This window comes from Bradysia coprophila, assembly GCF_014529535.1.
Source record: "Bradysia coprophila strain Holo2 chromosome X unlocalized genomic scaffold, BU_Bcop_v1 contig_191, whole genome shotgun sequence".
NCBI classification, from domain to species: Eukaryota; Metazoa; Arthropoda; class Insecta; order Diptera; family Sciaridae; genus Bradysia; species Bradysia coprophila.
Window position 1 is genome coordinate 16,059 of NW_023503306.1, and position 13,625 is coordinate 29,683.

Here is a 13,625-nt window from a genome sequence, read left to right on the forward strand (position 1 = left end):
AAATAAACCGCCATCTGCGACAGTGCAGAACCTCATTCTCTTAGAATATTCTGTGTCCTCCGGTAGATGTCTCTTGTTCACTAATGTGCTTTGTAATACGAGAAAGCCGTTGTTCATAGATGGCGCTCGTTGTCCTGTACTCAGCGACAGGACCATGTAAACACTACAATTATGACCGTCGTTGCACGCATTTTATTATATCCGTGTTACAGGGTTACAGCACTTGACATACGATTTTCTAGCTTAACCAGGCAGATTATGTGTCTTTTCGAGAGGTGTTGAGGAATCTCGCGCCGCGTCATTCACAATAATTCACAAAGTGACATCTTCCTTTTACAAAATGTGTCAAAATGATAATTATTGTGAATGACGCGGCGCGAGATTCCTAGCAACCTTTCGAGATATTAATGAATGGATCGTTACATTCATCAATATATCGAAAACGATGCAACTTTTGTGCACTGAACGGAGGGAACAGTTCTTTCTACGTTAGCACAAGGACTAAACACACATCCGCATTTCGTTTCATTTTTTTTTTTGCTTAACTTCTGGATTTTTAGTACCCCTCACCCTCTGTTTAAAACTAAAATTTTTAATCCTTTCCGTTGTGAATACAAGAAAGGCAATTCCCAAAAAAAATTGTAAAATAATTTAGAAATGTCAATTTTACAGAAAGACATTTGGTTCTGCTACTCCAATGTAGATGGCGCTAAGAGTAATTATATCTAGAGAGGAAATTTGCACAACGAAATGTGGTCCCAACATCAGTTTGTATAAGATACACATTTCGTATAATTTTACACCAATACATGTATGCGTTGACACATACCAATAAACATTTCGTATTTCATGTTGGGACCACATATTTAACGTTTTTACGTAATTTTGTTCGAAACTTCCTCTCTAGGTATAATTACTCTCAGAGATTTACATTTTACGTCTGGTGTCCGAGCTCTTTCGACCCATACGAAGTAGATATCAAATGGACTCACTATCACAATTGTAGCACCGTCACTTCGAGTCCCTGAACAAGGGGAGATCTATCGTGGATGCCAGATCAGGAAAAGTCCATCTCGTATGGTGTTTTGATCCCCTTTTGGTAACGACCATATGACCAAAGGAAAACTACGTTCGAAAATGAGCTAAGTTTCGGTCCAGTGGTTGCTGATATTTTTTAACCCAATGACCCAAAAGAGCGGTAATATTAAATTGTGCTGGGTTCAGGTCGTGTCAGTTTTTTTTTGAGTGCGAGTAACCGACGTATCTCTAACAGGAAGTTAAGGTACGGTGGAGTCATTAGTCAAACGGTTGAGTCAAACAAAAATGCTGCCCGCGTTCATGAAAATAATTTTATTTTGATCTTTGGAACAACGTCTAGCGCACTATATAAGACTACATCCTACTTTATACGAGCACGCCTATTCTGACTTTGAATATAAAACGGGAAATTGCTTTCCTGCTGGTGGTTGCAGCCAATTGTCTTCCGAATACTTTACTCCATCCGATTCGATGACATGGAACGTGTACGCATGTCTACTTTTACTAGATCTATTCAGCTCGCTTCGATGGACAACATGTCCATGTATTATTACTAGTGAACCCTTCGATACCGGTACGTTTGTGAAACTGGAAAGAGGATAGATCGGTGCAGGGCTGTCGTATGTTAACAGTTCCGTTGCCTGCTTATCCGGATTCCTAATGTATCTGTAATTTAACTATTAGTCCACCAACGACTGTTAGCGAAATTGTTGGTAGATACCTTCGATGCACGCCGCTCTTATGAGAACCTTTAATGAATTTTAGGCATCCATTTTCAAGTGTTGCGTCTTCCAATGGAATCCAAAAGCCTACCGTTGTATTTGGTTCGGTATGTAAATAAGACGCGTCTTGGTGAGATTTAACTAAAAAACATGGAAATTTACAGTCCAATTTCGTCATTCAAAAATCGACGACGGCAATGCCGTACCTTCTCCTCCGATCCCAGGATTTTTGTAGATGTACATACTTTGCGGGATCACAGGCCGTCGAAAGCCCAATTGCCAACATGTTTCTTTAACACGATCACTAAATGTAATTTTCTTGAATAGCGCATTCTCCGTGTGCAAGGCATGACCCACCTAAGGTTGACATAATTTTTTCAGATTATTACTCCCGTCAACAAACATTCATTCACGTATCCCCTCACTTTATTTAATGCCTTTGTCGGCTCAACCAACAGTTCGCCCTTTTCACCAAGAGCTCCCTCTTCGAAAAAATAGCGAACCTTGTCACCAGATTCAATGAAATAATTTTCTTTATTCTGAGCGTCTGCTCCTTTGATGGTTGAAAAAACTTTTCGCCCCTCTTGCGGTGCTTCCATACACAGTGCTCGGCCAGCACCAAGTAGTTCCGCAGTTTCGTCCGGTGTTAGAAAGTCTTCCAGAACCACATAGCCACTTTCCTGCAACTGAAATGGAATATATTTATAAAAAAAAGAAATGAAATTGATTGCTCAACGCTAATTAAGATAGTGAAGTTTGAAGTGTCGAAAGCCGGTAATAGTAGACTATGCACCGATAGAATATACATAACCAGAGAGATCATAACAGATAGCATTGCAACGTCCGCTTTTTTCAGTGTTGCTGTCTGATAAGAGAGCGTGGATTTGAGCAATATTTCTCATTATTTTCACTGATTGACGCTGTCTGTCATAATCAGCCAATCACCAATTTCCAACTTCTACTTCCTCTGAAAAGATCCTAAATCGAATTCGCACACATTTATAAAATTCCAAAGACTTTAAAAAATGAATGGCGGCGAGATTCGTATCCTAGAATTGGAGCCACGGCGCTAGATTTTTCTATACCAAATAGACCACGGCAGAGTCTATTTAGAGATACTACTCTGTCGTGAATAGACCCAAACATCAAATTATCTATAAAATCATAACGACATTGTCATTATAATGCAATCATTTCAAGTAAAAGAAAAGAAAAACTTGCAATAAAATGTGGAAAATCGCGTCAACAAAATAATTCGTGTCGACCAAACGATTCGTAAATAAAAATATAAAATTCATTAACGTAAATCTTCACTTTTGGTGTGGTAAACTAAGTATCCACCATTTAGCTTATCAACAGCTGAATTATCACTTAACCAACTTGAAGCGCTGCTTTGTTGTTTACATTTTCATTTATAGCAAATTAAAACAGAACGAAACACTACCAATTAAATCAGGCACAAAGCATGAACTTATATTATATGTTATGTGCTTACTTTGTTCATGTAAGTGTAAGGGCAGGGCATGGTAGACTTTGAACAATAGACTGTTATGGTCAAAGCGAGAAAACCGAAGACTATAGTTATTATAACTTGCCTTGGGCTACTTGTCAAAGTATTTGCTTCTCTTTCAACGTGGTACGTTGAGAGTGAGAGGACAGAAGACCAGTTTATTTTAACTTGCCTTGGGGTACTTGTCAAAATATCTTCTTCTCTTTCATCATAACACTCTATAGATTCAGGTAAGCTCGCTTAGTTTGTGTTTATTACGTAGGTGGAAGCACGGGTTTTTAACGGGTTTAATGTACCAATGTATGCCAACTTGTAAAATAAAAAAAAAAATCCTCAGATGACTGGTGGCGACTCACTTGATGAACTAATAGTGCGAGAACAAATTCCTTGTTCTATGTTAAAATTGGATATTGTCAATCAAATCGGAGAATCAATTTTAATATTTTTCCTAGCAATGAATTCCACAAGTTCCACTCATAGTCTCATGTAATGTTTCTTAGACTATGAAGTAATAGATTTGACACTTACTTAGAACATGAAGTTTACAAACTAAGGGTCAAATCTATTACAAGTTAGTACTTTTCTTCATACTGCTGTCACTGATATTTTTTTCATGAAACTGCTGACATTTAATGGGAATGACTCAATGTGAAGTTGTTACACAAAAAAATAGTCCAGTGAGATTGAAGTACTAGTAGTGAAGTATTTATTAATTGAGAGCCGCTGCTAAAAATCGAATATTGAAATTTCAGTAATTTATTGATATTTCCGTCGAACCAAGAAAGTATTGATAGAAAAGAAAAAATAAATTTATTTATAAATCGACATTTTGCCAATTAAAATTTTATATCATGCTCGCGCCTGACGGCCACCTATTCGCACACCTAGTAGTGCTTACTTCCCATTTTTTTTTCTGGCAGGTAAAAATTAGTTCTCTTTCTTTCACCCGTCCACAATGAATTCAACTAACTCAGCGGAATTCATGTTCCAAAAAAGAAATGAAATAAAAAAAAAAATGCCGTCACTGCAACACGCCGATTTTTTTAGTCAACAATATTGCGTGTATGGTAGCAATATGCGCGGTCATTAAATAAAGATTGTATAAAAATGCGTCCATACGATTTTCATTCCGTATAAATTATCTATGCATCTTAGTCACATCTTTGCTATATACACACACCAACCTGAGTGTATTCATTAGTTATAATTAGAAATCCGTAGAATTCATTTACTAAACATTTAAAATAGATCGTTTCACCGCTAACTGCCTTTACAATATTCACCGCCCACGCAAACTAGCTTGCATACTTTGCAAAAAAGAATTAATGTTGTATGTTGGCTACAGCATAAAAATTAATGTTTTGGTTAGCATAGTATAGCGGAGTCTAACTCGTTAGTATTATTTATGGTAAAATGGTAAGCCCAACAATAATTTTTCGCTTTTCTGATTAATTTGTTTTTATGAATATTCGTTCTTCCAAAATCGTCGGCTGAATCATTCTTTAATTTTCTAATTTTAGCTAATATCGTCATGTACGGTTCATCAAAGTATTTATTCATTTGAAAACAAATTGTCTTTTTTTATGAAATTGCACTTTAACATTTATTTCAACTTGTTTTGCTGTTGTGACCACTTTCGGAGCACATATGTATGATGTTTCATCAATTTCAATTACTTCCCTAATCAATGCCACTTTTACAGTCGAAGCAATAAAATCAATGTTTTCAGACGCGAGATGGAAACTGATTTTTCTCTTCTTCTGTTTTGGTAGAGACTCAATAACATTTTATCACATCCACGCTTGATAAGATGTGTTTGCTGTGTATGATACCTACTTCGGTAACAAACACTTAACATCGCATTCCTGGCTTCGATGTCAACTTAACGTTTTTCATGTGTCGGGGCCGAAAACGAGGGTTCTGCAGAAATTTACTCGGGTTTTCGGCCCCTTACATGAAAAGTTGTGGATGGTATATTTTGGATAATTTTACAAGTTTTAACCCTTACGAAGTGACTAAATGCTTTCGCTTTCGCCCCTTGAATTGACATTTCTTTACTTTCGGTCCTCTTAGCAAGCATACAAAACTTAATACGTAACTCTTTCGGCCTACTTAATCGATACGTAAATAACTATTCCGCAACAAAAACTCTTGACGTTTCAGCTGAGGTGAGAAAACGTCTATTTTCTCGCCTGCATTATGAAAAGTACTGTACCATCTATACTATATGTGAAGGTAGGGTTCGTTAAGATTTGTCAACATCCACTATGATGAAAATTCAATATTCTTGTTACGAAGTGGACTGAACGAATTTTATTTGAACATGCTTAGTTTGACTGTGAGCAAAATTTAATGATTGTTACTGCAGTCACATGTGGTCTTAAACGAGGAGTTTACGATGTTACAATCTTGGCCAAATAAGCGAGTCAAATGCAATTGTTTGGATGTCTGCGCTCCTACATATCCTTTTGTGAAAATCATTAAAACACTCAGATATATACTGTCCACACATTTAAACTCGTGCAATCATGACTCACTTACTTGACCACCCATGTAATATAGTATTACGGTTTGATTAGTTCCACGATATATAGAAAGTAAGACTAAATGTAAAAAATTATTGGAAACGACGACTTTCTGAAGAAACGGCGAGATCCTGAAGAAGAGGTGATAGTCGATGATTCATTATGAACTCACCTTTTCTTCAGGAAGTGGTCATTGCTTCTCGCCTTTTTAAACATGTTAAAAAAACGGCGTTTTCCTGAAGAAAAGGTGAGTTCTTGAAGATTCGACGAATACTCACTGCTTTCTCAGGAGCTTGAAACTCGCCGCTTCTTCAGAAAGTCGTCATTTCTCGTGTCGTTGATTCTTCAGTGCAATCCACTTGCCAACATACGCTAAAAAGTGGATTTGAACTAGCAAAAATTTCTCATAAGTGTAAGCCGCACTAGATTGAAAATCTTGACGAGCGTAGGTACAGGTAACAGGCAACTAATGAGAAAACGTACTGATCTAGACTGTGATTTGTGAGGCTGTGTCACGGAGACAAAGCCGAACATAACCTTTGTAACTGTCCCACTTTACTTGGAGGAACCTAGGCGGATACGTCGTCAGGTATAAGGTGTTGTTCACAAATATTGTCGCATATGGGTTAATTTTGACACTTTTGGAGTGACAAAGGTGGAGTGGGTGTCGAACCATCTGTAAAATAGCGTGACGTTATTTTTGAACGGCCCATAACCTGCTCAAAAATATCAAACTGAAAGTCATGCTGAACGACATTGGTAGTACAATTTTTAAAATCTTAACAACGCCTTCGAAACGGTAGATCCCGTGCGTGCTCTACTTGATAGGGCGGATGAAATAATTTAAAATAAAAAAAAAAACACCGAATTTTAATGTACAGTTGTTCGTACACAGATGCAACACTCGAATTAACTTGAAATCTGATTGCATTGTAAGAGAATGTTGCTTGTCGAAATTAAAACATTATTGATACTGACTCAAATGTCAAACTGGAAACGATTATGTTGGAACGACGTAGTTTCCAAAAATATAATTCTAAAATTCGTGGACCTGTAAATACGTAATTTAAAAATGAATATTCACCGAAAAATAATCTTTAAATTTAGAGGGGGAAATTCGTCCGAAATTTGGAATTATACAGAAAATTCTCTAACCGAACTGTTTTTGGTGAGACAAATTGAATGTAATTTAAAGTGAGATTGTCGAGGAATGTGAAATTGAGTGCTGTAAAAACACACTTCACTGGACATTGAAACATTTAGGAACAATTTTAGAACGATAAAAGTTATCTCCACTCCTCCCTATCACTTTTGTTTTCATCCTGAAATTAAACGAATACTTTGACCGAAAAGTCTTATCAACGAAATGACCGGGAAATAAGAAAGATTTTGTTTTGAAAAACTTTGAAATTATCAACATCAGATGCTCAAATATTTTCAAAATTATCATGAACTTCGCTTTGTCAAGTTAGTTTTTCTTGTTTGCACTGTCTGGTGTAGCATTTGTATTTGGCAAAGCAATCAAATTCAACTGATTATGCTACACGATAAAATGTGATAACAATTGTTGTTTTTCCTCTTTCGTAATTCGCATTTTCAAGAAGGTTATTTACCAAATCAATTTATTTATTTATTTAAAATTATTAAAGTATCAGTTAACCTGTCACAGACGGCAAGCATATTAACAGTTTTACTATATCTGATCTATTACTTCTTTTGATCGAAGATTTTCAGAGATTGATTTCAGAAATCTATTACTTTATTTGTTTAGAACATAATTTTTGCATAATTTTTTCATAAGACCGCATTAGATATAGCTTGCCGTTTATTATTGCTGTCGTTGTCGATAACAGATGACAGCCGTCTGTAACAGGTTAATTGTAGACGTAATTCGAGACAGTAGATTTATTTCAGAACTGGGCGGTTATCCCTTTTCCTTTTTGGATAGCCGCGGACAATTACGTCAATAATCTTAATTCGTATTGTTAGATTCATTCATTTGCAATTACTCTCAATAACTTTTTATTATCTGTTTTCGAAAAAATTAATGACGGGGCCCATTCTTTTTAAAGACATTACCTCTTCCAACAGTGTATTCCTCATATTATCATCAGCAAAATGTAAAACGAAATGCGATGACGTTTTTAACAGATATACAACAACAACAACAACTTAAATTGTACCGGTTTAATCTTACATATAAAACAAAATCACTGTTATATAATTGCAATCACTTTTTTTTACAACTATTAAATCACCACAACTTATTTATTAAAGATAAAAAAACAACAGACATTCGAGAAATGGTAAAAAAAATTATATTTTTTTCTGTTTCTTTACGATTTGAACTTTAAAAGACTAACATCTCACACATGGCATCATCTATTTAAAACTGATTTCTCTTATGTTTATATCGTATGCTTTCTGTTCAATATACCATATGAGAAGTCGATGATAGCACAAATATCTATACATACAATGCATGTATATGTATGGTACATATGACTACCTTTCCTACATGACGACGTTTATATTTATATACAACGTTCAATTTTACGAATAAACGTTTCTGTACATATATTAACTGAAGTGGTGCCTAAGTGTTTCATACCCAAAATTGTCCGACCGAAAAATCTTTTTTTTTTTCGACTTTGCTGATGCATTTGTGTTACATGTGGCTAATATAATAAAAAACGAGCATTTGTAATAAAGAAATACTATCTAATTGTCGAGGCTTACAGTAACGTCTCTACCACCAGTTTTGTCCACGCAACTCTACAACTGGCAAAAAAAATAAGATAAAATATTTCGCTGAGAGGCAAAGCGTTGGTCAAGGTTGTATATGAATAGTTAAATGCATAGATGGGACGCGTCACTTTAGCGAATTGTAAAAAAATGAAATTTCATTAATTTGGCTTCGCTTCAAATGTTTTTTGGCTTAAAGACTATCAAAACCAATTGAAACGAAGCTAAACCAATGAGATTTCATTCTTCTTATAATTCGCCAATGTGTCACGTCCCGTTTCACCAGTTATCTCCAACTGCATTTCAATACAATATGTAAACTGAACTGAAGTTCTACTAAAAAATTTATTTTGGATTTTTTGCGATAGCGGCCTTAGTGATCTGAAAAACGGCTGTATTGTCTCTTTGAATCTCAATTCCAATTCTCTGAATGATTTCGCGTGCAATTTCCAGTTAGGCCGGAAAAACATGAGCAATTTGGAAAACGTAGCATAATTGTCGTTTCTGCAACGCCTTAAAACCGTTAAATGCAAATCCAACCAAGATTCACTAGTACTGGCAACGATTATTGCTTCTACGTTTCTGCAGTAAAATGCATGTTAATAAAAACTTCAAATTAAACTCTAACTTTTTTAGCTAAATTTACTGAAAGGTCATTGATCTGGCGAAAAGCGCTTCCTGTTTAGGCGGAAAACGCAGCATAATTGTTGATCCCATCAACGCAAAATTGCTCGTGAGCTTTCCGCCTTACTAATGTGATAGCCATTTCCATGGCAGGTTTCAGAATCTTGGAACAGGAAAACATTTCCCTCTGCGACCTACCTTTAAGTGAGCTAAAACTTCGCTTTTTCTTGAATCTGTAACACGTGACAGACTTCGAGATATTCATCTCCAGGCCCAACTTTAAAAGCCTTTCTTTCAGATTCAACCGATCGCCCACCAGCTTACAATTTACTGCTTACCATCGTAAGCCATCGTACCATCGTCCAGTTATACCAGAGGATGGATGTTCAAATCAGTAATTAATACTGGTATCACATCATTGATGCATAGACTAAAAATTACTAGCCCACGTGGATTCCCTGCTAATCGAGGGGTCACCGACTTCCAGGGATTATTTGGGATTATTTTAGGATTATTTTGAAGTCAGTGACCCCTGCCTGCTGATAGCCGTTTGTTGATAGAATAAATGATTTGTTGTACAGAGAACTTTCAAATTTCGATAACCTGGGCTTGATATTCATTTATCACATGTAACGATTAGCCAAACCCGACTTCATCTCGCAACAAATCCTCCCGTGTGTTTGCTGTAATGCTCACATGATGCAGAGCTCTAGTTTTAGTTATTTCATTACTAAGTTTGAAAATTGCGAATATTGAAGTATTTCTCACGTGCGAAGGAGATGCAAGATGTGTTTGAAAACGTGATATTAAAAGATGCAAACATGTGCCAGACGTGACATATCTAATGAATGATGTCTTACATCATAGCGCAATATGGTTGTAATAACGTGATATGTTTAGTCTTCATCTCAAGTCGAATATACTTCTTGTACCCTGTAAGTCGGTAAGTCTTTGATAATAAATCAACTACTACTACTGCTATCATAAGTCGGGATGTATAATTTTGCCTTACTTGCTAACTTTTTCTTTATTCTGGACATCAAGATGGATATTACTAATTGACAGCACCACGCCCATGTAATATTAAGAAAAAGTCAACTTACAATTTATGTCGACCTAGAATTATAACAGGTCGAATTCGTAATCTTTGCATAGAAACCGCTATAGCAAACATGCTACACCATATCATAGCTAATAAATGATAATAAGCTTGTAAGTATGCGATAATTTTTAAAAACAAAAACAAGCAAGGAAAGCAAACACGTAGTGTTTGCAAGAGAGACTCGCACGAAATCATTAAATTTTCTTTTAAAATCGTTAGGGGCCGTTCATAAATTACGTAACGCAAAAATCAACATTTTTCAGACCCCCCCCCGGGTCTGTAACGCTAAAAGGGTCAAGTTTGACCCAATTTTGTTAGAACCGTAACGCTTGCCTCATACCCCCCCCCCCCTCCCCCCTCTAGCGTTACGTAATTTATGAACGGCCCCTTAGGGGCCATGCTCTGGGGTGAAACATAACGAATACAACTGAATTTTAAGTGGACGAATATAAATTTCATGATTAACGAACGTTATTAGTTTTTGGTTGAGCGTTAAAAATAATTCAATTTACCAATATCTTCATCGAAGTGGTTACCAACTTTGTGGAAGTAATGGTAAAGTAATTTAAAATATGAGAATACGGGTGGCCATTTAACGCGGCATTAGAATGTCAATTTTGAATTTTTTACCGTAGTGATTTATTAAGCAAATTAAATTATGCATCGAAAGACACTTAAATTAATACGAGATAAGAGTACCAATTCGTGAACCTAAAGGCGGGGAACCCCGTCTGATGTCCTTTAAAATGTGGAGTCCAATTAAAATTAAAAAAGGCTTGGATCTGTTTCAATTCAGGTTAACCCGAGCCTGAACTTTCACTTTCAGGTTTTCAAGAAAAGGACAGTTAACATTTACTCGTTGTAAGAACATAATTTGAGTCTTTATTTCGTTGAAATATTAATTGAGCTCTTAAGATTGTTCAAGTAGAACTGCTTTTGAAAAATAATATCAAAATCATTGATAAATAGTACTATATGTTTGTCTAGACTGTATATAATATTACAACACAACATTTTCAATTTATAATCTCTCATAAACAGTTTGTTCATAAAATAATTACATTTTGTTTTGAACGTTAGCGAATCTTAGTGTGTCTGTGGACAGGCTCAGTATAACTAATAAAGCATACAGAATCGGCAGATTTTCGAAACGTCAAATAAGGACCTAGGCAGTAACGGTTCATTTTAGAAACGCCAAATAAGTGACCTAATACAATGTCTATGAAAATGAACGCTCCTGCCTGATTTAATTTACTATGATACTGCCCAATTTATCAAAATTAAAGATAAATTTGACAGTTTAAGTGACGTCAATTTTCGTCATTTTGACGACCTTTTATCTTACCTTATTATTAAACGCATCCAAAAACGATAGTCCCAAAGTCTGGCTTCACCCCGGTGCACTTACACACCTTGTGTGTATTTGGATATGTTAAAATATACTATTTTCCTGTTAAGTGACTAAATGGTGTGGTTTTTCCGCACTAGATGTGATTTAGACACGTCATAGGAACAAGATCTTATCTATTGTTCGTCAAAATATTCATAATTTCAGCCACCGAGGATTGAAATACGACATATTTCCACCTCTGTATCCATAAAATATTTCCTCACTCCGCTCGTAAGTAAAAATTTATGCTGAAAAAATCGACATTTCAAAAATTAGTGCACAAGATACCATTTCCATTTAACAGTACGCGACTTTGAAATGAGTGACGCATTTCGTTTCAGCTGATCCACTCATACTGTTAAGAATTATACGTGAGAAGACACTCAAGTGAAACAACTCTAGCAATTCGATCAAATCAAGTCGCCGTTTGAATTGAATCGTATCAACGTGGCCTATAAATACGGTATTACTCTAACGAACATTCACATTCAATAAAAGTACGTTGCACAGGACAATGGTCCCTAAATAAAGGCTCTGAATAACAGTAGAATTCGCAACACATACAAACTGAAACACTTTAACCTGTCACATACGGCTATTCATCTGTTATCGATAATGACGACAAAAATAATGACAAGTTCTGGGTAACATGGTACCTTATTGCATGTTAAAAGAATTGAAGTACAAGATTTGAAATCAACAGTCTGTAACAGGTTAAGAAGTTTAACCATTACCACGTGCGTGTGAGCAACTATTTCACAGTGTAACCACTTTTGTTTGTATGAGTGGGTCAGCTGAAAAACAGTGAAACAAAATTCGTCATTTATTTCAAAGTCGTCGACTGTACACGACTAACTTTACCTACCAAAGGTGGTTACACCGATCACTCAAAAATTCACTGAACTTTGCTGTAATTTTCATACAAAATTGTAGCACAATTTCAGTTCAGTTGAAATTTTGTTTTGAAATGCAGTTTGCGTTACCGATAGACGCCATGTTTTCTTTTTCGGTGCGGCCTCAGTGAAATAATGGCGATCGGCGTAATCTTCTCATATACAACCTGGGAATTGTCATTACCTCCGGTTATTATTTTTTTGATAAACCTTTCTAAAATGTCACACATTCTTTTCACTCTGGGAAAGGTAACTATCGCTTCCATGCTCAAAAAATTACGAATGAGAAAAAATTGAGATTCACATTCGTTTCATATTTTACAATCATAAAAGGTTATATACGTATGTGACAATCATCTCTAGCCAATGCTCTCTTTAGCATCGAAAGTAACTGTGACGTCAACTTATAAATCGCAGCTTACACGTTTTATGAGTGTTGCTACTGGTAAATTAAAATTCTCAAGTTTTTAAGTTTATGCAACACATGCATATAATTCGAAAGATCTAGTGCAGCAAAGATGTTTAAGCATGCGCGAGTGATGACATTTTTGGAACTAACATGCACTCAGACCCGGACTGACCATATGAGACGACTTGGAAAATCAGAAGTGCTACTAAAAGTTTTATTTTATTGAATAGAAAAGAAGGGTGTTGAGGAATTTCTCGCCGTGTCATTCACAATAACCCACAAAGTGACATTTTCCTTATACAAAATGTGTCATTTTGTCAACTATTGTGAATGACGCGGCGCGAAATTCCTAGCAGCCAAAAGAAGAGAACATTTCGTGGAACTTGGAAGTGAATGTGCCAATAAGGAGTGCTCATTTTAGTTGTGAGGAATCGACCTCTAATTACCTCAAGAACAACAGAACAGAAAAAATCCGTTAAAATGACGTCAGACCTATAAGTTCTAGAGCTGCGAAGACGGTTTAACATCTGGAGTGATTTAACACTAACCTCGCACACTGCATATTAAGCAGGTAGCCATTTAAAATGCTTCTGGCGTTGAATCGACGAATTAATAGTTATTTAAGACATCTAGTGCTAAGTATTAGGCTCTAGATGTGCAATACTCA

At 35.9% G+C, this 13,625-nt stretch overlaps 1 protein-coding gene across 1 annotated transcript; it reads right to left on the reverse strand.

The window, feature by feature from the left end:
• Positions 1–1,327: 1,327 nt before the first annotated feature.
• LOC119068528 (phytanoyl-CoA dioxygenase domain-containing protein 1) lies at positions 1,328–8,299 on the reverse strand. The gene is made up of 5 exons (XM_037172138.1): positions 7,875–8,299; positions 2,186–2,446; positions 1,967–2,117; positions 1,760–1,901; positions 1,328–1,704 (listed from the first exon to the last, which is right to left on the reverse strand). Exons 1-5 carry the CDS (start codon positions 7,896–7,898, stop codon positions 1,419–1,421), a joined length of 864 nt encoding a protein of 287 aa, XP_037028033.1. The 5' UTR covers positions 7,899–8,299; the 3' UTR covers positions 1,328–1,418.
• Positions 8,300–13,625: the final 5,326 nt, after the last annotated feature.

Coding starts and splice junctions, on each gene's coding strand:
- LOC119068528 (XM_037172138.1), bottom strand. CDS start 7,898: ATGAGGAATACACTGTTGGAAGAG. Junction 2,447..7,874: donor GGAATACACTGTTGGAAGAG/GTAATGTCTTTA, acceptor ATTCCATTTCAG/TTGCAGGAAAGTGGCTATGT. Junction 1,705..1,759: donor AAGAGCGGCGTGCATCGAAG/GTATCTACCAAC, acceptor GTTAAATTACAG/ATACATTAGGAATCCGGATA.